This window comes from Spermophilus citellus (assembly GCF_964194105.1).
Source record: "Spermophilus citellus genome assembly, chromosome: 5".
Lineage (NCBI taxonomy): Eukaryota > Metazoa > Chordata > Mammalia > Rodentia > Sciuridae > Spermophilus > Spermophilus citellus.
In genome coordinates, this window is record NC_138186.1 from 22,746,922 (window position 1) to 22,771,745 (window position 24,824).

The 24,824-nt window shown below is 41.0% G+C and overlaps 1 protein-coding gene across 1 annotated transcript; it reads right to left on the reverse strand.

Annotated features, from left to right (window-relative positions):
• Positions 1-15,707: 15,707 nt before the first annotated feature.
• LOC308649101 (serpin B9-like) lies at positions 15,708-23,112 on the reverse strand (the record flags this gene model as incomplete). The annotated part of the gene is made up of 6 exons (XM_081294458.1): positions 22,942-23,112; positions 20,243-20,380; positions 19,516-19,633; positions 17,991-18,133; positions 16,816-16,971; positions 15,708-16,112 (listed from the first exon to the last, which is right to left on the reverse strand). Exons 1-6 carry the CDS (start codon positions 23,107-23,109, stop codon positions 15,708-15,710), a joined length of 1,128 nt encoding a protein of 375 aa, XP_081150584.1. The 5' UTR covers positions 23,110-23,112.
• Between the last annotated feature and the right edge of the window lie 1,712 nt (positions 23,113-24,824).

Consider the following 24,824-nt stretch of genomic DNA (forward strand, 5'->3'; position numbering starts at 1 on the left):
TGATGTCTTTAACTTGGCCTTGCATATGCCAAGAGCATTAGTTCTGCCTCCCAAGCAAAATTGCTTGCAGTTTGAGAACTGAGACCTTACTTAGATACCATCAGCTCATCACCTTCCTGTACTAATCACTGTTTCTTTAAATCTTATTGCTGAAAAACTTAAAAAGAAAATAACTTCAGCGTCACCAGGGCAGCAGGAAATTATGGTAATAACTGTTTGAAAAAGAAAAGGAAATGACTGAAGACTTGGCTGTGTAATAAAACTCCATTTCTCTCAAGCACAGGCCCCTGGTGGACTTACAATGGTCTCTTTGGTAGTTGAGTGACTGGGTGGAGGTTGGTAAAAAAAGAGAAAGGATATGTATGTTGCTTAATGTAAGAAAGTCTCAGGAATTGGGGGGAAATTTTGGTGACTCCGGAACACAGTTGTTGCCTTATACCCTGGGGAGACAGCAGCGGGCATAAGTCTGAAGACAGGGTAAACAGCCCCAGAAAATCATGACAGGACAGGGATGAGGAAGGAGGTGGTTTTGAGCTGTTCCTTCCATCCTGTCCCACACAGCCCTCCCACTGACAGTTGTGTGCTCAGGTGACTGTTTTCCCCTTAAAGGAATGTGTTTGGGGGCGGGGAGACTGGGGTTGGAGCTCAGTGAGGCCCTGGGTTCAATTCTCAGCACCGCATATAAATAAATGAAAAAAACAAAGATTGATTAAAATCTAAATTTTTTTTTTTTAAAAAAAGAAATGTGTTTCTCTTCTTAGAATATCCCAATACAAGGCACTTGCCTGGTATGGTATTAATCGGCTCAGTACTGCAGATTGCAATCTGTCAAGAAAAAAGAGTTTGACCACAGCAGAGCATTCTGTTTACAGGAATGAATTCTAGGACTGGAGTTGCGGTTCAGTGGTAACATTTGCCTAGCATGTGCTAAGGCCCTGGGTTCTGCACCTAGCAGTGAAAAAAAAAAAAAAAAAGAAAGAAAAAGAAAGAAAGATTCATTCTAGGGAAGTAGAAAGTAATTTTATTAATTAAATATTTTGTTCTTTAGCAATGCTGTTTATAATAGAAAAAATAGCTGATGTAAATCCTTTACCTGTGTTAATATTCATTTAATCCTTGTAACAGCCCCATGAGCCCTATGAACAAGTTACTACCCCCACTTACAGGTGAGGCAAAGTTAGGGTCACAACTTGCCCAAGGGTCATAACTATAGAGAGGCAGATGTAGGCTTTGAAAACAGACCATGGCCACCAATTGTGCTGTTATGTGGCAGATGTTATGAACAGTTATCTTTACCTGTCCTACATCGTTTCTGTTCCTTTTGATGGCAACATTCTGATCTTCCTTGGGGAATTGTCCGTTTGACAAGACACATGTTTATAGGAGCAACCTCTCCTCTGTACCTAGGAGCAGCCCCTGACAGACCTTATCAATCACAGTGAAACCAGAGTTTCTCTGCTTCTCCTCGCGGGTGGGGTCCGCATAAGCCGAAAGCATCTGCAGCCATGAAAGCCTGTTTCTTCTCCTACCATTGAGCGACATGGTGCAACTCTCAATGACAGGCTATGCCCTTCAGTGTTGCAGCAGACCCCAGTAGCTTGCTGCCACTTTCTTCTGTCTGGGTTCTTGTCTTGTGAATTCAAAGAATGAAATCCAAAGACCCATTGATGCAGAGGAGTGTAAAAGTAGAATTTATCAAGTGTGAATAGATGCACAACTCCCACAGGCAGCAGGACCTGGTAGAGGTTGCAGCTTGAGAGTGCTAGTCTCAGGGTTCATATAACACTTGGGTCAATGCTGTTGGTCCCTATTTATGCTAATCAGGGTTTGGGAAAGTGCTAGCTTAGGTTGGTTAAGAGTTACGCTAATCAGATTTGGGGAAAGTACTAATGCTATTGGTTAACCCTTGAGTTCTATTCAGGTCTGCTCCACTTCCATTTTCTCAATGTTTGCCTTCAATCCCAGCTGCCCTGGAGGTTGAGGTTGGTGGATCATGGATGCTTAGGGGTTCAGAGCTGCAGTAGTGTGTAGAGTGGGCATCTTCACCAGCCCACACTGGGCTTGGCTACCACTGTGCAACAAGTCAGCGTTGGATCACACCCTCAGGCTCACACTAGCATGGTGGGCTCTTCATGATAGGGCCCATGCTCAGTGCCCCACTCCAACCCACTCTGTCTGCCATTTCACAGCTCCCAGACAAGGGCTTGGCTTCCACAGTATTCCATTGCCCGGCAATAACCTAAGCAGACAATGAGATTAAATGCAGGGATTAATTGGATCTACTGGGCAAGAGAAGCCTTTCATGATTTGGGACTGGAAGCTGTGAAATCACAATATAGAGGGTGTCATCCTGCAACCAAAGTCCACACTGAGGCAAGCTTATCCAGGCTTTTAACCCCAGGAATGAGTTAAAATTGTGTCTGGTGACCCTGACATAGGCTCTGACACTTCCTTATTTGTTATGTGGGACTGATATGCTAAAGTGCAATGCATACATGTTTCATGAAAATGTACTGAGGGTAAATCTTATCAGGAATCAGATCAGGTGTTATTTTCACTCAGTTTTGACCTTTGGGCTGATTTCTCCCAGCATGAGCTAGCAGTCTGTGAGATGGATTTATTATTACCTCCATTTTACAGATGGGTGAGCTGAGACTCAGAGTTGAAACAACTTGACCAGCTTCTCACCATTACAATTGGCTGATCAGAGATTAAACCCAAACCATTTTTTTTCCAGAGGTTGTGCTCTAGATCACCCAGGCTAAGGAACCCATCAGTGGGAACAAAGTCAATTTTAGGAAATGACCTTCATTGATTCTTAGGGAAGTTCATAGTAAGACCAGGAGGAATCAAAGCTGCCACCTCCCCCTGCAAAACAAGGGACTAATGTTTTGTGGGTTGGAGTTCTTTTGCCAAGTGGCTGGAATGGGGGGAGGGGTCCTGGGAAGAAGGGAAGAACTTCCTTTTGGTGGAATGAGAAGGACATCATTACCCTAGGTACATGTATGATTGAAAATATGGTGCAACTCTACATTGTGTACAAGCAGAGAAATGAAAAGTTGTGCTCCATTTGTGTACAATGAAACAAAATGCATTTTGTTGTCATGTATAACTAATTAGAACAAATTTTTAAAGAACCTGCCGGCTTTCATTTCCTGTTCTGTGGCAGACAAGGATTTTGAAAATCCCTCCCACAGCAGCATGTAAAACTTACATGCCAGAAAAACCAGAACATTACTAAGATCATGGGAAACATCCAAGCATGTTCCCCAACCTCTCACCCCCGCCAAAGAAAACTAGTTTCCGATAGCAGAGTGGTAAGCAAGTGCGGAAGCTTAGGCTGCCTCAGGTTCTAATGCTGACACCAATAATCTGGAAAAACGGGAGTGAAAGCAGATGTTGGATGTGTGTAATGTGGGAAGCTGAGTCAAGACCCTGCACGCAGGGGCTCCACCCTTATGAAGAGGTGTGAAGAATACATCTACTCTTAAAAGGTGACAGGCAGGTAGCCTGTCTTATCTCTTTCTCAGCTCTGGGTAGAAAAAAAAAATCTGTATTATAGAATCTTGGATTGGACTTTATTCTACCCACATCTATGAAGTCAGGGAAAATCTAAAGAAATTAAGTGGCTCCAAATGATAGCAATCAATCATTGGTATAGGTTAAAATTCTTTCTAGAGGAAAGCATCACCTCATGCCTGTGAGGATGTCTGCTGATTAAGATCAGCTTAATATAAGCCCTCCAAAATTACCAAACACGTGAAGAAACAAAAACATTATGAATGTGATGCAAAAACATCAAGCCAGGACCTTCAAATATTGGTATTATGAGATCTAGAACATAAAATAACCATGTATAAAAGACATGGTCACCACCAAATTGAAGACACGGTCACCACCAAATCTGAAAAATAACTGAATATAACATCTATAATTGAACTACATAAACATTGAACTTAAAGACTGACTAGGTTGATGTTAGAATAGACACAGATGAAAAGAGAATTAGTGAAATGAAAGATCTGAATAGATAAGGAAAGAAATGAGAAGAATGAAAGTTTAAGAGGCATAGAGATAGATTAAAATACCTGATCTTGTTTTAACTAGATGTCTAGAATGAGAAAATGGGGGAGTACCATATTGCAAAAAAGACAATAGCTGAGAATTTCCTAGGATTTATCGAATACATTAGTACTCAGATTTAATATGTGCTACATATTAAATGTGCTGCAAGTAGGACAGATAAAACCAATATCAGATATACATGATAAAACTGTCTAACCAGGTGCAGAATCCCAGCAGCTCAGGAGGCTGAAGCAGGAGGATCCCAAGTTTGAGACTAGCATCAGCAACTTAGTAGGGCCCTAAGCAACTTGTCTCAAAAATAAAGAAAAACAATCTGAGAATGTAGCTCAGTGGTGAGGTGCCGCTGGCTTCAGTCCCTAGTACCAATAAATAAATACCCAAACTGTTCATTGTAAAAGAACACATAGATCACCTATGACAACAATTTAACTGACAATAAATTTCTCAAGAGCAATAATGGAAAACCAAAATAGTAGAATAGTATCATGGATATATTGAAAAAAAAAGAGAAATAACTATAAATCTAGACCTGTCTTTGAATTATTAGAATAAAATGAAGGCTTTTCACAAAAATAAAAAAATATAGTTTGCTATGAACAGACATTACTAAAGGAATTCTAAAAAATTCTATATCTTTTAGGGCAATACTTCTAGAAGTTGTTCTAAAATGCAAGAAAAAATAGTGAACATGGTTGAATGTATACAATGATTGTATAAAACAAAACCAACATGATATAATTCATAGTGTTGAAAATCTAATATAACATGCTGGATAAAAATAACATAAGATAGAAGGTATAATCTATATATTAAAATAGCCGATTCTTCCTTTTCTCCAGGAGGAGGATAAAATTAAAACCCTAACTATAGGTTTTAATTGATATTTGTGTTTTCCAGTTTATAAGGCAAACACTGAAATGATAGAAATCAAGTACCAAATTAATAGAGGGGGGGAAATGGAATAAAAAATGGAATCATCCCAAAAAAGGTAAGAATGAAGGGGAAAAAATGGTAAAATCAGGACAAATTGAAGGTACAAAATATGATGGTAGAAAAAAATCCTAATATATCTATAATCACTAAAAAAGATAAATGGACAAACACGTCAGTAAAAGGATTAGATTGTATTTAAAAAAATGGAATTTAGCCGCCCACAGTTTATAAGAGACATATCTAAAACAAAAATCCAAAAGGCAAGGAAAAAGAAACACTGCAAATGTAGTCACACAGCAAGCAACACTTCAGTCCCCGCGAGACCACACATTTGACAGTGGTCCTAAGGTACAATTGAGCTGAAAACCTGCTGCTACCTAGTGACCTGATAGCCTTTGTCACATTGTAGTGTAGCACTTTTCTCATGTTTATAGTGAGACTGTAGAGATTTGTGCTTTCAGACATATCTTTGGTAAAGGTAGACAATTTAATATTTAAATCCATGTAAACTTTTAACTGATATGTTACCCTTTTTAGTGTTTATAGATATATTTGGATTTTTTCCAACATCACATTTCGTACCTTCAATGTATCCTGCGTTTACTATTCATTTTTCCTCCCATTCTAATCTTCTTTTGGATGACTGTAGTTGTTTTTAATTATTATTATTATTTAGTTGTAGTTGGACACAATACTTTTATTTCATTTATTTTTATGTGGTGCTGAGGATCGAACCCAGGGCCTCGCACATGCTAGGCAAACCTAATTTGCAAAGGATATTTAAAGCCATGGGTTGCTGTAAAGCACCATGAAAAACTAGGCCATAGAACACCCAGAAAACCATTTGCTAGAACAAGGTCATGGTGAAATACATTTTGGTGAATCCCTTAGCTACACTGGAATTTTTACCAGCTTTGATTTGGCTTAGAGTATCCATCTTAAATGCTCATGGCCCAATTCCCAGGGCTCAGTAAGAAACACAGACCTTGAGCTTGAGTACTTGCTCAGAGCAATTAAGAAAGGCAAGATTTTCAAAAATACAATGTGTCACAATTTATTACAAAATTTGGTAAATAATGAATTTGTGTCTAGAAATAATGAAGTCAAGAATACACCATAAAAAGGAAAGGCCTGTGTCAACAATTGGGGCCATGGCTATGGTAGTCTGCAGGTCACTGCCATGTGCTGAGGCTGGCTCTGAGGTCTCTTATGTCCAAGGCTAAGACAGAAGCCTGGGTCCCATGAGAGCTATTACTTGACAAAAGTCAGCATAGCAGCATTTTTAAAAAGTTGATGTTCAGGTATTACATTGTAAAAGGGTTTTCATGTGGGCCTAAGCAGAGAAGATGAACCAAGCAGAGTGGGCCCTGTCTTGGAGGGGTGCTTGGTTTCTTTCTATGGCAGGGTGATAAAAACCAAGGGCCCTCTCTAGGGATGTGGCTGTGAACAGGTTTGAGCAAGGCAAGCTCTTGGTGCTTGAGCAAAGAGCTTTTGAATGGGTTGGGCTTGGTCATTTCCTGCTGCCTCTCCAGGAGACTGGAGCCTTCTACTCCTCAGTCTGCACCCCACAGCCTCCATAAAGCTGCTCCAACTGGCATTATTTACACTGCAAGGTAAAGTGCCCAAAGTGTTTTACTGAAGTGAGAGAGATGCTAGAGAAATACCTGATACAAAATAAGAGTGAGAGAAGACTCTTCTAGTTTCATGTCCAAACCAAGAACAAAAAAGGACTTTCCTTCCACCTCCATTTCCAGGCCCAAGTCTAGGTGGCTGTCTTGTCACTGGGCCCCAACTCCAGCCACCACAGAACACTGTCTCAGAGATCCCTGAGCACCTTTTCCCAGGCCTGTGATACAAAATACCTGAATCTGGGGCTGGAGGTGGCACCTCTCTTCCTCCCCCACTTGTCTCCCCTCCCCCTGGTGTCAGCACCCCAGAAGAGGCAGGGAATGCAGGAAGGGTGCATCTGCTGGAATGTGAGTCTGAAAAGGTGAAAAGTCAAGGGGCCAATCCACCCCAGGCCCTGAGGCCTTCTGGAAGACTCCAACATGTCAGCTCCTGAGGGCTGTGGCTGATTATGGGTGCCCCAGAGTGGGCAGAGTTTGAACCACAGGTTAACAGAGGGGCTCAGAGAACGCTGTCCTGCAGGTTCCATCCGGTGGTATGTCTTTTTGGTTTTATTTTGTTTTTGTTTTATTATTTTGTTTTCGTAGCCAGGACACACTAAACCACTGAGCTAAGTCCCCAGGCTTTTTTATTTATTCATTTTTAATTTTGAGACAGGGTTTCCTGTGTTGCTTAGGGCTTTACTACATTGCTGAGGCTGGCTTTGAATTTTCCATCCTCCTGCTTCAACCTCCCGAGCTGCTGAGATAGGACGAGTGTACCAACAAGCCCGGCTCAGCCTGGTGTCTTAAGAGCATACCTCTTGTCCTAATTTGTAAATGTTTCCAGGCCACATGTCCTTCAGCTTGTCGCTATGGGTCATCTCTTTCACTGGGGAAGACTGACAAACAGTGCACCATCACCTCTCTTCCCTACTCCCTCCCTTTTTCTTGATCATTCTGTTTTTGAACATTAGGTCAAATGAAAACCTACCAGGGCTTTCCCACCAGTTTCTTTACAAAGTAAGAATTTTCACTCAGGAATTCACAAGCCTACTCTTTGTCCACTGCGCTTTATTGACATCTGCCCACCTGGCACTTCAGGCAGAATGAGCCCTCCTAGAAGAAGGGTCCTTTCTTTCCAACTGGAGGCAGGGCAGGGCAAAGTGTCTCAGGCAGAACAGTCTGATGTCTTCCACAGGTGGAGGCAGAGGAGACTCAGGCCCTGAGCTGCTGTCTCCTGGCTCAGCTCTGCACTCCTTGGAGCCTCACTGTTTATGGACATGGCACATTTTTTTTCTCTGTCTTTGGAGCCACTTGATTGCTGATATGGCATGCAGCAGCAGAGGCTTCGGGCACAGTTAGCAGTGCTCCTCCTCCTCACCCACTTCCAGGCATTTCTGTAGCCATGGCCTGGGCCGGTGGGTGTATCTTGGGAGGAGTGGCTGTTGCCTGTCCTGGCCCACCTAACAAACATCGTCCAGAGCTTGGACATGAGGGACCCAGAGTCAGACTGGGAGGCTCCCCTGGGAGTGAGGGCCTTGCAGGAAGGAAGTGGAGAGGAATGGCAGGCAGGCTGGTGCATCTGATGCCCTTCTGGCCTGGCTCTTGGGCCTCCTCAGGCAGATGAGTGTCAGCAGGCAAGGGGCAGGTACGCAGAGCAGGCTCGCTGGTGTTGCTCTCCAGGAGGCCAGAGCCATTGGAGATGAGGCATGGATGAGGCATGACCCTGGGAGGAACAGGCTTCCCCTGGAATGTGCACCCTCACCCCTTGCCTTTCTGGGGCTGGAGGATCAGGTAGGTTGCCATGGCCACTTGGAATTTTCTCTTGGCCAGAGACACCCAGGTTTTGTATGTATCAAAGCCCATGTAAAACAGGATGGTCATGATTGCGGGGTCTGGGTGTTTGTGTTTGGGGAGTGCCTTGCTACAGTGATGGGGTACACATGGTTCACCCTGCCTCAGCCACGGGTGCTGTAAGATTTGCTTGACCATGATCCACTTCTTGGGGTTTGCATTCAGTATTTTGTGGATGAGCTTTCATGCTTTGATGGGAACAGAGTAAGGGACAAGGTACCCTGAAAAGTGTGCATCATTAGAAGTCCTTTCATCTGCCTCATCACTAATAAAGTCTTCCCAAATACTTTTATTCAAATCACTTGATTTTCTTGAACTGGACCTCAACATTCATACCAAAAGTCTGTGCCAATGGAGGCTGCCATGTAGATGGTGGGAATGAGACTAAGCACACAAGCAGTTACGAATGCTGTTCTGGCATTCAGATTGCTCGCCTTAACCTCTTTGCTCCACCAGATTCACCCTTCAGCTCAGACCACAGCACCCTACCTTCCTCACACCTCCTCTGATGTTCTTTTCTGAAGAGCCTGCCCTCTGTATAACAGGAAAAGGGAACTTTTGATTCAGAAATGTTAGGAACAAAACTGAGCCAAGGTTTGGGAGCACTTGCAGGCAGGGCTTTAATTGTGGAATAAGTAGGACTTCCATTGAAGGGAAACAGCATGATGGAGGAACCAGACAGCTTCCCTAACAAAGGGAGATGGAAGGTCTTAATTGATATGCTGGGGTGGGCTATGGTCTGGTATTTTACCACTGGCCCAGGGCATAGTTCTTGAAACTATTTTTTGTATGAGACTCAGACACCAGGTAGTACCAGTAGAGTTGTACCAGGATCAGCTGACCTACTCTTGAAGCTGCCACCATCATCCTGTGCAAATGTCCTGGCCTTGTGGCTTGATCTGGGTCTTAGAATAGCACAGAAGGACCTTGGATGCTTGTGCTGCTACAGCTGGTGGAAAAGCACCAGGGTGGCAGAGTAGAGGAAAACACATAGCAGCTCCCACCACCAATCAGTATGTCTACAAGCAGAGCTGAGTGGAATTGACCCAAGTGCTAAGGCAGCAAAGGGGGGCAGAGATTAGTATGAAGACAGAGATAACCAGCCTTTTCATTCCATCCCAGTCACCTATCAGACACCTACTGCAGGCCCAATGAAGTCAGTATTTTCATTTATTGATTGTGTTATTTTTATTATTATTATTGGTGTTAAGTGTTTTGAGTTTTTTATATATCCTGAAAGTTAATGTGGGGTAAGCATGTGGCTCAGTGGTGCACTTGAGGTCAAAACAAAAACCCTAGTAACAGAATAAAACAAATTTTTTAAAAAAATGTAGAAACCCAGATTCTGGTTTTACATCCAGTGGATTAAATTTTTATATTTGAAAACCCTGCAAATAGTTTCTCTTAATTATATCCAGAATAATTACACATACATTTCCTTTTAGGACATTGGTCCTTCACAAACCTGCAACCTGCTTAGACTATCTGCAACTTGTTTAAACCTTTAGCTTTTGAATTTTTGGCCTATCTTTCTTCCCATTTTGAAAGAATCCAGTCATTTTACTTTAGGACAAACATCATACTTTACCATACAAAATCTTTCCTCATTCAAAAACACTCTCTAAAAGACATATCCTAATCCTTATAACTTTGTTTGTATCTTTTCACCTCAATTTTTTGTTTAAAATAGAGAAAAGATTTGTTCTACTTTTTTGTCTCTTTTAAAATTTACAGATTGAAACAACACATACATTTTTAAAATTTAGATAAATTACTTCTTTTTTAAAAATACTACACTCTCCAATATTTTCATCAAAATGCAGCTTAAAACTCTTTCTCCCTTTCTCTTTCTTTCTGTATAGAATTGCACATGTTAATTAGAACATTAACTTTTAAAAGACTTTTTTTTTGTACCTGAGATTGAACCCAGAAGCACTCAACCAGTGAGCCACATATCCCAGTCTTTTACATTTTATTTAGAGACAAGGTTTCAATCAGTTGCTTAGGTCTTTGCTAAATTGCTGAGGCTGGCTTTGAACTTGCAATCATCATGCCTCAGCTTCTCTAGCCACTTGGATTACATGTGGGTGAAACTGCACCTGGTAAAGCCTTATTTTTAAGAGTAAAGATCCAGGGAAAAGTTATTTTCCTATATACCAACAGTTTATGAAAATACATTTAATAGATAGACACTTGGTATAATTTAGAAAGCTAAGACTTCTTGAATTTATATTTAGCAATTGATTTATGAGTATTTTAATATGTAAATGATTCAGATGTTTTATCTCCATCTATATAAACATTTACCTTCTTATATTTACCTAATTTGCCCATTTTAGATTACTCATGAAAACCAACATATCAGACCAGCATAGTTAACACCTTATTTCTTTGTCAAACCTAAAAGTTGATGTTGCATTTTAAACATAGAAAGCAATTGACATTGCTTCTTGAACACCTAACAGAGATAAATATTATCCTGAATGGCCAGGAATATGGGCAGAAAAAAAAAAGTTAGCAATTTTAGACTTTTTATGTATTTATTTATTTATTTTTGTGGGTGGGTACCAGGGAGTGAACTCAGGGGCACTTAGTCACTTAGTCACATCCTCAGCCCTATTTTTTATTTTATTTAGAGGCAGGGTCTCTCTGAGTTGTTTAGTGACTCGCTTTTGCTGAGGCTTGCTTTGAACTCATAATCCTCCTGCCTCATTCTCCCCAGCCACTGGGATTACAGGTGTGAGCCACTGCTCCTGGCTAATTTTAGACATTCTGAATTTTATCTTATCAACAAATTTAAATTAACTCATTTGTGAGATATCTACTTACATTAAATTCTATTTAAGAGACAGAATAATATGGTAATATGTACTTATTATTTTGTAAAATGAGAGTTGAATACAAATTACATTCACAAGAAATTGAACCAATCTAAGGTCATATGTTTATATGACTGTTGTCATTTGGATCAGGAATGTCCCCCCAAAGCTGACATGTTGAAGGCTTGGTCCACAGTGCAGCAATGTCGAGAGGTCAGGTTTTGGGGAAGTGATGTACTCATAGTCATTCTGACTTTATCAGTGGATTAATGCACTTGATGGATTAATGACATGAATGAACTACTGGGAGGAGTTACAAACTGTAGCAGGTGGGGCAAGGTTGGAGAAAATAATTCACTGGGGATGTGCCTTTGGAAAATACTTCTTATCCCTGTTCCTTCTCTCTCTCTCTCTCTCTCTCTCTCTCTCTCTCTCTCTCTCAGCTATCATGAGCTGAGCATCTTTCCTCGGCCATGCCTATCTACCTGGATGTTTCTGCTTTAGAGCAAGCCAGCCATGGACTGATACCTCTGAAACCATATGGCAGAATAAATTCTTCTTCCTCTTTTGGATATTTTGATCATAGCAATAAAATACTAACACAACAACTAAACATTATGATTTTTTGTTTGCACACCATATCTAAGCCTTGAGTCAAAATTTTCACATGAAACAGCTTATTCAGAAAAAAAACCTTTCTAATCTAATCTCTATTTTCTTGAATCTCAAATAAGTTAATTTTTTGATTGCATTTTGCAAGTGGGCTGAGATTAAAAATCAAAATCCAAAAAAACCTCCAAGCAACACAAATAACTTCCTATCTTAGTGAAAGGAAAGTGACCACAACACTCACAGTGACCAAGAGATCTTTATTGCAGCAGTGCAACAGAGGAGAAAAGAAAGAAAGAGAAGAGAGAGAGAAAGAGAGAGAGAGAGAGCGCAAGAGAGAGAGAGAGAGAGGGGCCCGGCAGGAGGGAGTTTTTATAGCCCAAATCTAATTAGGTTTCTGGGTCTGCAAGCTGCCTTGATGGCACAAGGGGGGTTGTGTTCAGCCTTGGGGGGGGGGATGGCAAGGGGGGATTGAGTGTTCAGCCTTGAGCAGGGGCTTGGGCATTTGGGCTTGAAGCAAACAGGTGATAAAGAACCAGACAGAGAGTTTGACTGGCCAGATCATCCTGCAGCTAACTTTGTTTGGCATGCCCTGCAGACAACTTATTCAGCCTATCCTGCACCTAACACTTAGTATAAACAGAAAGCCAAATAGATAAAAATAGGTAGATAGCCATAAAGCCAAAAGCTTTTACATGTTATGCTTATGATTGCAGTTTAGGAATCATTTTAAACCCAGAGTAGTGGACCACACATGTGATCCCAGCATCTCAGGAGGCTGAGGCTAGAGGATCATAAGTTGGAGGTCAGTTTGGGCAACTTAGTGAGAGACCTTGTCTCTAAATAAATAAATAAAAAAACTGAGGATGTGGCTCAGTGGTAAATCACAATTGGGTTTAATCCCCAGTTCCACACACAAATACACACAAATAATTTTGAAGGGCACATAGAAATGTTTCAACTTAGGCATGCTGGTCAAACAAGAGTATCACTTAAGTGTGCATAACACTGGTCAGCTTGTCTCTGATGCCTAACAGGTGGCCAAGCTTTGGGGTATCCTGCACCTTCACCGGCCCTGAGCACCCTGGTGAGCCTTTGTGCAATGAGCACCACCCAGGCCACATGGTGTCTCCCAAAGGTGCCACATCCTCAGAGTCCTCAGCGTTGTCCTCAGCTGAGATGGGCAAGATTGGGCTAGGAGACATGCAGCCCACAGTGTCCTGTGTCCAACCTGTCACTGCCACCATCAAGTTATGTGGGCGAGGGGAGGGGAGTCTTTCCCATCCTTCAGGGCCTTGGCTAGCCTCAGTTTTCAAGGAGGGAGAATGTTTGGAGGTGGGGCCTAGTGGAGGAAGTTAAGCCATGGGTGGTGTGTCTTGCAAGGGAATATTCAGGACACCAGCCACCTCCTCCTTTGCTCTCCAGGCCACAGTGAGTGAGCATCTTTGCTCCATCACTTACTGCCACCATGAAGAACTGTCCTGACACAGGCCCAAGAGCAACCAAAGAGGCCAACCAAGCCTGAAACTTCTGAAACTGTGACCCACAAAAAATGGTTCCGCCTTTTATGTTGATTATCACAAGTACTCTGTCACAGTAATGGGAAGCTAACTATGTACAGTATGTACAGCCCCAGAGAAAAGGTAGAGTGTGGAGTAGTTGGAAACTACAAAAAAATTTGTAAGGCTGGAGTGAAGGATTGACATTGAGAAATGGCAACTGTGAGAGGAGAAAAGGTTAAATCAGGAACTACCGGTTAGCTCTCTCTCTCAAAAAAAAAAAAAAAAAAAAAAAAAAAAAAAAAAAAAGCTTAATATCTATCCTAAAAGCAATGGAAAACTATAATCTGATCACCAGAGAGTGGCCCCCCCATAGCATGAATGTAGATGGACCACTTATTCTAGACTTTTTGCAATCAGCTGTGCTCCTTTCTGTTAGTCAGCTCTTCATTTCTGTGGCGAAATCATCTGACCAGAATGACCAGGAGAAGGAGATTTCCTTTTGGCTCCCAGTTACAGAGTCTCCGTCCATGGTTGTCCAGTTCCAGGGCTCTGGAGCAGGGATAAGACAGAGCATCCAACACCATGAAAAGAATCACCTTTAGTGTGTTCATGATTTATAAATAAAGAAAACAGAAATAACAAGTGTACGTGAGGATATGCAGAGAAATTGGAATCTCATACATTGCTGGTAGGAATGTGACATGGTTCGGCCACTGTGGTTGGTGGTTCTTCAAAAGTTAAATAGAATTATCTTATGAACAACAATTCTATTTCTAAATTTATATGTACACAGAACAGTGTAAATAGGTATTCAAGCAAATTCTCATAAAAAAGGAATAAAATACCGATATATGCCACAACAGGATTCAACCTAGAACACATCACACTAAGTGAAGAAGCCAGACACAAAAGGTAATATATTTTATGATTCAGTCTATATGGAATATGCAGAACAGGGAAATCCATGGACACAAAAAGCAGAATCATGGTTGCTAGTGGCTGGAGGGAGGAAGGGATGATGATTTACTGCTTAGTAGATACAGGTTTTTCTTGGAGGCAATGAAAACCTTTGAGCACACATTAAAACTTGTGGTTGCACAACACATTTGAGCCATGTATTAGATGGCTCAGGACTGTGAAAATGTGAATGTCATTGGGATGAAAATATCTAAAAGGAACAACAAAGTTGGTGATGTTCAACAACTAACAAATTACTACCGAGGTCATATAGGATCAAATTATTTATTACCACACTATAGCATGTAGACAAATCTAGGAGACTTTAAGGCCTAGTCCAAAGACTAAGAACAAAAATGATTAATAAATAAGCAGTGCATCTATCATGGGCAGTTATTGTGAAAGTTCAAAGATGTACCTCTGATTATGGAGAATGGGAAAATATCTTGAAGAAGATGACATTAATGGAACTTTAAGGACTAATGGCATATAAGTGTTTGGGTTGGAGGTTGAGAAATGCAATACTACCAGGCAAGGTTTCCTAGTTGCAAGAGGGGTATGTGGTAGATCAAAGCTATTCAACTGTCCAATCTGGTTGACATAAACACTGTATAAATTGGGAACACATATTAAAGAGCAGGTGTCAAAGGACTCTGTCCCCTTGTGTTCCTAGTATATATTGTAATGATATGCAAAGCAATGGTGAATGTCAAAGATAGACAAAATGTTTGGTAAAGTTTTTTGTTTTTTTTTTCATTTTAGATAGACACAATATCTTTATTTTATTTATTTTAATTTATATGTGGTGATGAGAATCTAACCCAGTGCCTCACACATGCTAGGCAAGTGCTCTACCACTGAGAAACACCTTCAGACTAAAACTTGTTTCTCTATAAACTTGGATAATACTAACAGTATATTCCAGCATTTATTACTATTGTGGCATTCATACTAAGAAAGGTGTGTGACAAATTTGAAGTACCAGGAAAGCACAGTATAAGTAGAAGAATTGCATTTAAAATGAGTTAGAAATGTGTTTGGGGCCATCTGGGGAAAGTTTGCAAGCTATCCTATGCAATCTGTACTCCACGCATAATACAACAAGAAATCAGGACAGCCTACTGGCCATGACCTGGTTCTATGGTACAAATGAGTGGGCAGTATGGGGACAGCTGAGTGTGGTGCACGATGAGATCACACTGGCAAGTTGTTCAGAAGGCTTAGGACCCTGCCCTCATTTTTCTACTTGGTGTTCAACTAAAGGCCCATCCTTATGAACTGTAGTGAAATTTTGGGGACATGGAAAGAGGGAAATTTTCCATGGAGAGGAAGTACAACCCTTAGGGAGATGAGAACCTGCCACAGAACAGAACAGTGTTGGTTTCATTATGCCTGATGAAGAAAAGGAAGGGGTGGTCAGCACAGAATGTTGGTTTACATGATGAGCCGAATAGAACTATGTTTACGGCTGTGGCTACCACAGCTGCAGTGCCTTCTTCATTCACCTCCACGACACTCTTGTGCACAACCTTGGACAGACACAGGTCTGTCTCAGTTGACATGGCAGACAATTCAGCCTGGCCCGGTTGAAAAGCATCGACCATTCCCAAACGCTGAAGCACAGACTTCATTTCATAATCCTCCTGCAGTTTAAATCTTGGAAGGAAAACTTCCACTTCAGTATTCTGCAAAGAGGCTGCCTTTGTCCAGGCTATGAATTTCTCAAAAGTCAGGTTATTTTCCACCTGAAAGACCAGAATCACAGGTTCATATTCAGACTATGGTGGGTATCGACAGACACACAGACATTTCCATGAATATTCCTTGTTGACTGTCCACACAGGACCAGCAGTGCCTTCAGCTGCCCAGAAGCTTGTGAGAGATCTGACTTGTCCACCACCCCCACGTGCTATCCCATAGATGATTTCCCTGCAGGAAGACTGTGGCTGTCCCTCCTTATTCATCCACTAGCAAGCCATGTTTATTTGTGAAAAGCATCTATGCCTAGTCAGTGGTGCTTTTCTAGTGGTATTTGTTGCTTTGAAGGAGGCTTAGCTTTCACATGGTAAACCACTGCTGGCAAGCCAAAGAGACTGGGGAAAGGAAGGGCTCTCAGTGTGAGCCTCTCCAGGAGAGGGACATCTGTCTAAGGTGGAATGAGGCACTGTTTGTGGAAACTCATCCTCACATTAGGGACCTGAAGAGAGGGAAAGCCCATGGGAGCTGCTCTGCTCACAGAGACCCTTTAGGTCATCACGGTGCACTGCCACCCTTGAGAGGATGGTTGACTCTCTTTCTATAAGGATCATACCGCAAGGAAGCAAGGAGGACAGGGCTGGGCCATTTGGGCTCTTGGGTTGGAGATACTGTGAAGGAAAGGCACAGGGTGTACCCACTTCTTCCCACAGAAATTGTGAGTTTAAAGGAGTGCAGCCCCTCCCAACTCACCACACTGAGGTCCACGTCCTCATCTGGGAGCAGGATGATCATGCTCAGCATCTTGCCAGCGTAGGGCAGTTCCAACACCTGTGTCTGGGCCTCACTGATGTAGATGTAGTTAAAATTGGCTTGCTGCCACATCATCTGCACTGGCCATACGTCCCACTGAGAGGAATGACCACATGAACACAGCATTTAAAATGGTATAAAAAGGGCAAGAAAACTCTCAACTCTGCTGGGGTCCAGCACTGCTAGAAATTAATGAATAATTATCTGAAATATGCCTTATAAATAAGGGGAGGAATTTAATGCATACAAGCTTCCTTATTGCATTACATTGCATCTTAAGGGTTTACAGAATTTAGCAAACTATACTAATATCAGTTTTATTTAAAGTTGACTAGGGCCTTTGCAGTCATTTTTAATAATACAAAGCAGCAGATGTTGAATCAATAATGATAAGGTATGATTAACAACAATTCAACTGTGAGATTATTTTCTAAGATATTTTTTAGTTGTGCTTGGACACAATAACTAGTTATTTTATTTGTTTATTTATATGTGGTCCTTAGGATTGAACCCAGAGGCTTGCACATGCTAGGCAAGTGCTGTGCCACAGAGGCACAACTCTAGTACCTAAATGTGACATTATTTTAATTTAAAGAATAATAGATTAAAAATCTGGGGTGTAGCTTCATGGTGCACCACTTGCTTAACATGGACAAGGTTATGAGGTTGATCCCTCATTGCACAAAAATGTAAAAACAAAACAAAAATCATGATTCAATATATGTGTTTTCACATTCCCTCTTTGTACTCTGTCTCATGTCTGATATATATATATATATATATATATATATATATATATATATATATATATATATATCACCTCTTTTTGCTTTTTATCCAAGCAACTTGTGTCTATAAGGAGATATTTGTGTCCAGAATAAGGTTCAACCAATACATTATGAGACTTCATCAGAGGCATTTAAAGCGCTAATAGGCTGTAAACCATAATAGATAGCAAGTATTATTTATTCAAGTCATTTTTCCATTGAGATTAAAATTCATTAAAAGAGATGATAAGTTTGAAATTATTATTAACCAATTATGCCTTTACAAAGTTAAATTTTCTATTCAATTTCTTCCTCAGACTAGCATAATTTTTTAAAGTCTCTCCCTACCTGGTTTACTTTGAAAGGCATTTCTGTTGTGCATGCTTTGTCAAATGTCTCGTCCCATTTTCCTTGGAAGTAGATGGCATTGACAAGAACCAGCCTGGTCTGCTCATCAATCGAGCCCATTGATAGCAACTCTGGAATTTTACCTTTCAAGAAAAGCACAAATTCTGTCAGTTGCTTTTTCTGAACCCATGGTGAATAAACATCACAATGATGTCTTGGAGATCCAAACGTTATGGTTTCATATGTGCTGAGTTTGGATGATATGTATCAAAGTCTAAAATCCCAGCTGTGAATGGTATTCATGATGATAGACACTGGAAGAGCCACCAAATTGCAGATGGTGAAAGACTTCTGTGTCACTGGAGGAAAGCAGGTTGGGACAAAGCAGAAACTTGACACCAGGTTGGAGAAGAAGACAAGCAGCAAAGGAGAGAGGGGCTGGGTAGGAGCTGACATTACTTACTGTGGCAAAAGCAGCTTCAGGTCTAAGGCCCTGTGGTCAGGCCCAGTTCTAACATTGTACAGATACCTGGCCACATTCCTGGGGCAGAGAGAATTGAATAGCTCCAGAGCAGTGACATAGGAGGAGTTTCTGGAAGCTATATAAGAGATAATATGATTGTATCCTCCTGGCACCTGGAATCCCTGGAACAGGTAATAATTTGGATAGGTGAAGGTATGTCCTTCTTTCCCTGTACATCAAGTGGTATGTTTCCAAGGAACTAAGAGCATCCCTGCTAATTTGCTGCCTCTAGAGGGCACAAGAAGAGACGACTCCAAGAAGAAGTAGTGGAAAGAACTACCTCTATTTTTTACTGTCTCATTTGTTAGCAGAAATAGGGACATTCCTAGAGATGTGTAAGTGACTGATGGTTCAAATATCAAACCATTATTGACCTAGAGGACCAAAGTTAGAAGTTGTCACTCTCTAAAACAGAAATGAGTACATTTTAACCTCACAAGCAGGGTGTTTTCAATCTGTGGAATGGATCAGCCCTGAGAGATGTTGACTAATCAAGTCTAGGCTTCTCAAGTCTGATGAAGGACACTTACGTGAGAGATAGGAAAGAAGAAGTAGGAGAAGTCATCTTAACATGTAAAAGTGGGAGAAGTGATGTCCAAACTGACCCCAGGAAGAGAAAGGCCAAAGGCATGACTTGGGAAGATCTGGCCATTGATCTGTTCCCATAGATGACAGTCATCTGCTGTGTGAACAATACAGGCCAGTGACATGTAAAGTATTACATGGGAAATCTGACCTACAGGTTTCTATTGACACTTGCATCAGCCACTCTGGCCCTAGGAAAACAGACAGCATTAATTCTCTGGTTTTGAAAACCTGAGCACTGATCAGATCTTCTGTGAGCCACTAAGGTTCACAGGCACCAAGAGGCTCAGCCAGGCAACCTTGCTCTGATGGTTCTGCAACACCAGTGACATTAGCAGTGAGGAGGAGAGGTAGAGGACAGAAGAGAGGAGAACAGGGGTGGGGTGGGAGGAGAGGGAAATAACTTATAATTCTGACCTTTTGTTTCTTTAGAGACCCAAGTATTTATATGCTCCCTGGACTTCTCTGTAGCTTCAGCAAAGGACAGCAGCTCCAGCTCCGCATGGTAGAACTGAAGACAGGACGCCTTAAATGTCTTTGGAGAGAAATAGTTCAAATGGCCAGGTTGCTCAATAAAATGACAGTGAGCTTCAAGGCATTCTGAAGGCTATTTTTAGGTTGTTCTTAAAATTAAAAACATGATCAAATCTTAAGCTACTTGATGGTGAAATATTTCAGTTTGTTAGGAGATATTTCCTGAGCTCGAGAGAAAATAAATGAAATTTTAGATATTGCCAAAATTGAAATAATACAAGTTATGTTTGTAGAATTGGGGTCTTTATAAAAAACAGTTTACTGTGAGTTTCTCAAGTTCTCTGGAATATTATCCTTTTATTTACCTATTTATTTATTTGTTTTCTTATTTATTTATTTTTGCTTGGTTTTTCAGTACTGGGAATTGAGCTCAGGGCCTTGAGCATGCTAGGCAAATTCTGTACCACTGAGCTATGTCCCAAGACAGTTTTCCATTTTGTTCTTGAGACAAGGGTGTCACTAGGTTGCCCAAGATGGCCCCTTACTCTCCATCCTCTTGTCACAGCCTCCCCAAAATGCCATACTGCCTGGTCTCTAGGGTCTCTCTTCTGGGTTGTATATTTCCAGGTATTTTAAATTCCACTTTTAATGTTCTGTTGAATCAGCTTACTGAGAGGAAATCATAGGTCTTCTCTCCAAAGAGCCTGTTGGCTGTTGTAAGCAAGTACTTAGACCCAAGATTGTTCACTTGGGGGAGAAGCATCTGGAAGCCCTTATGGATGTCTTCCTCTGTGTTTAAAGACATTGCCTGTGAAGGAAAGCAAGAAAACCCTCTCAGTTTTGATCTTGATCTCCACAAGAATTTTCAAGCAATATTCTTCTCAAATACTGCATGAATTTATCCTTTGAGAGGAAGTTGATTCTAATTGAGAAGTGACACTGGTGGGATAGGTGGAGAGAGGGGCCAGGAAACTGCTGAGTAAGATACGGGGGTTTTGTACCTGCACAGAGCTCTCTGCATAGTTTATAGATGAGCAATATTACAAAACGAAAGGGGCAAGAGAGATTCAGAAAAGGGACTATTCTTAAGTCCTATATCCCATGGAAACCATAAATTTGTCAGGAATAGAGAAAAACTTTCCTCTATTTATGTACAAAATAATGCAGTTCAAAACAGTAATATTACTTGCCTTTATTTATTTACAAAGATGCAGTTCAAAAAACTAAAAGTCCAAGAAAAATTTGGACAGTAATGCAATCATCATGATAACATTTAAAAGGAAATAAAAGTATAAAATGAGCAATATGATTAATAAGAATAAATCAGTTCTTAAACAGTATCCTAGAGAGAGATAATATATGATTACTATATGATACTTTATATTTCAATAAAGGTGTCATATTCAACAAGGGAGTTTCATTTGACTCTGAAATACGTAAATCACACAATTTATATTTAATGACGTCAATGTAGGAAACTAAAAATCAATAACACTACAAATAAAATACCAACAACATGGAAATTAACCTACTAACTAATTATTAAGAACAATTTCTAAAGAAATAACTTTCCTATGTAACAATCAAATAACTAACATGTTGACTATTGTTTTCTTCATATTTACTCAGCACTAGCTTTTGACATAGTATAAATAAGTGACAAAGCAGCACAACTTTGGGATGCAATCTTAAATGACAGTACTCAAAAAAATCTATAAAACTCATATTCCTAGAATTTGTAAAATGACTTCCGTTTCCCAACATAATTAAATTTAAGCTATGTATATTTTTCTCAGTCTTCCAGTTGGTCAATATACCTTCTTTTTTGCCTAGATATTAGCCAGAAATTAACAAGAAAAGTCCTGTCACCTGGCAAAGATGTACAACCAAATTACCAAACCTTTTATTTTGTAACTGGAATGCCGTCTAACGGAATATATAAGGTATTCAGCAAAGGGGTCAATGTGACTTGGTTTGACAAGTTAATTTGAAAGAAAAAATATATAAACATCTTTTATCCCACACAAACTGAAGTTTCCTGAATAATTTAAAACCAGAAAGAAAAACCTTTTAGTAAATTAATTTTGACCATGAAAGAAATTAGCAGAATGACAATTCTACAAGAAGCCAATTTGAATCATTTTCAAAAGTGGTAATACAGGTTTGTGTAGTTTCAGTCTTTTCAACCTTAGAGGCAAATCTGAAACAACAGTAGTAACAGGCAGGAGCAACAGGCATAATGTAATGGCAATCTTTTGAGAATATTTGTGTATTAACACAATCATATTTTTGTTAGTCTATTCACTCCACAATTGTTTTCTTATGAATAAGCATGAGTCATAGTAGACACATAGATCATATCAGTTAAGTCTCTTGTCACAATAAGCATTAGAACTTTTTGGAGCTGTTTCTTGTGTGAAACATGATTTTGAGTAGCAAGTTTTTTTTTTTTTTCCTCTGTGGCTCATGCCCAGGCCTGAGATTTGCAGTAATGTAGGAGCAGTTTAACATCACTGCCCAAATATCCCTCATCTGGGGGAGGAGCAAAGGACTGATTCTCATAAGTGAACAACTGTTCCAAGGCCACAAGTTTAAGGAACTTCTTGATGAAGTCAATGAGTCCTTGCATGGTTCAGGTTCTCTCTACAACCCAAATTTGTTTTCATTATAGGGGTGCCCCACAGCCTTTAGAACTATGTCCATTTTTATCTTGGTGTCACTGGAAGGACCTCTCCCTGGCAAGACTGCAGCAGAAGAAGGGGACTCTGGAGTGGCTATTATTGGGGAGACATCCGTAAGTCTTTCATGCCAGCAGCAGCAGTTGAAGAGAGTTTCCACACTGACCTTGATGATTCTTAATAAAGACTAAAAATGTTTATCCTCTTCTAAAGAATGATTCTCATATTTAATATAATATTTAAATATATGACTTATAATTTAGAAAATAATATGAATGTTCTATTACCAAACCAAGTAATTTCATCAAAAAATAGTTAAGCAGCATTAATTATTTTAATGTTCCAAAGGAAATAATGATATAACAAAACTCCCAACACACAATGTTAGAAAAGGGAGAAAAAAAATCCTGAGGAATTTAGGGAAAAACACAAAATGCTCATGAGTCCAAAAATTGATCTTTTCAAAGAAAGCACACATATCTACCAAACATAGACTGACATCAGCAATTGTAAGAAAAATTTATCAATACTCACAAGAAAAGTTATAAATGAAAAAGAGATTACACAGTAACCCCTGCAAGCAACCACCACAACATTTCACTTGAGGAAACACCTCACCTCTCTCCGTCCCTTCATTCTGTACCCTCTCCTTGCAGACCAGTCTCTCCTCCTGAGTGACAGGTGAGCTTACCTGAGCCATCTGGTCTTTGGTGTTCCCATTTGCCCCCAGGAGGACCATGGCCAAAGCAGAGGAGATGCTCAGGGGAGAAAAAAACACATTTTGTGAAGGTCTGTCTTGACACAGCATCTTCAAAACCTGGATGGCAAAGGTGCCATTTGCTTTTGAAAGAGAATCCATGATGCAGGGTCTGGGGGCAAAGAAGACAGAGAAACACAATGAAATGGGGCTGAGGACACTGTGTGTGGTCTCTGCTTGGCTTTCATTTTTCTTGTGAATCAGAAAACTTCTGAGTACCAGTGAAATCCATGGGAGTGGATTAGACATGTGAGGAAGGGGCTGATCTCTGTATAACATCAAACTGTCAAGTAAAGGAAGAGCAGAAAAGCATGCAGAGGAGAACAGAAGTTGACAGGTTGAAGAAAGAAGAGTGAGTAGTCAAAGAAAGAGCAAGAAGGTGCTACTTGAAGCCAGAGACAGTGGGTTTAAACACCATGGGGCAGCTCTATGCAGTGAGACCCTCCCTCACCCGAGGAGGGCCTTAGATTCTGGGAAACCTCCTTGACAACTTCCCATTTCTCAAAGATCCCCCTAAATCCATGCCCAAGCAAGCCTTCAGTACCCTCCCAAATCATTACACCCAACTCCACTTCTCTAGCCCCTGTGATCCTGTGCCTAGTACAAACCACATGTCTCCACTGAATAGCCTCTGACCTCCATGACCATGAGATCCCAAGTACAATCAGCCCCTGCTCACTAAAATGCAAAGCAAGTGGGCTGGGAAGTATCAGAACATGGGTGTCCCATGTTCTGATAAGAACAAGAAGTGGTATCTTGATCCTTTGAGCTCTCCCTTAAGTCTCCAGTGGTGCTTGGGAGAAGCTCAAAACGTGTTTTGTAGATGGCATCCCACCTGCCTGGCCTGGTAGTTTGCTGCAGTTCTCCTCTATCACAGCCTCCACCACTACCCACCCTGATCCCCCCAATCGCCTCTGAGCTTTGGAAAATAGTGATATACAAATTAAGAGGTTCCCCTTCAAATCTCTGTCACTAGGCTCAAATCACTCATTGCTCTCTCCTAGGCTCAATACCAAGAGGTACCAGATGTCCTAGTCTACAGCTCCCTCCTCCCCACCCTGACTCATCACTTGAAATTGTAATTCCTTTTCTCATTTATTGTTGGACCCACAAGATTGGCAGGAAAGGTACCTGGAATCCTGATTTTAAGCACCTGCAAGTATGCTCAGGAAACAGCAAGAGCTCCATCAATTAGGGGGAAACCTCAGATAAATAAAGGTTGCACTGGTTGTGAACTGTATAATGGAGATTTTAAAAGCACAGTGAAAGGTAAGGCAGAGTTATTCTGTGACTCCCCGAGGAGAGAGGAGAGGTGAGAAAATAGGGCCAGTAGGTGGGAGTGGTGTTGGAGCATGAACACCCAACATGGAGAGGTCCAGAGCCAACCAGGGGCAGGCAAGAGGCAAGCAGAGAAGCCAGGAGGCTGTGCAGCACCTTTGTCTTCTTGGAACCCTGCTGCCCTTCTCTGGGACTTGCCCTAAGCAAGGTCCTGCTGTACCATTGACCCCCATGATCTCCCAAGAAGCTGTTTCTAAACACAGCAATGACACTGACTTTTTAGATTGTCTTTTCTCATCTCAGTTTCTGGCATCCCTTCTCCCAGTGGTGGCCTGGGGTTTCTAAACTTGCCTTGGTCCATTTCAGCCCCTGCACAGAGAAGTCCTCACCTGCCACCTTCCACAGAGTCTCTCTCTCAGGTCTCAGTTCTACTAGCCTTGTGCTGACTTCTGAATCACAGGACCAGGATCTACAGCTGTGCCTCTCTCAGGTCCACTCTGGGGCTTCTGCACTCCCAAAGACCTTTTACCAGGCCTGAT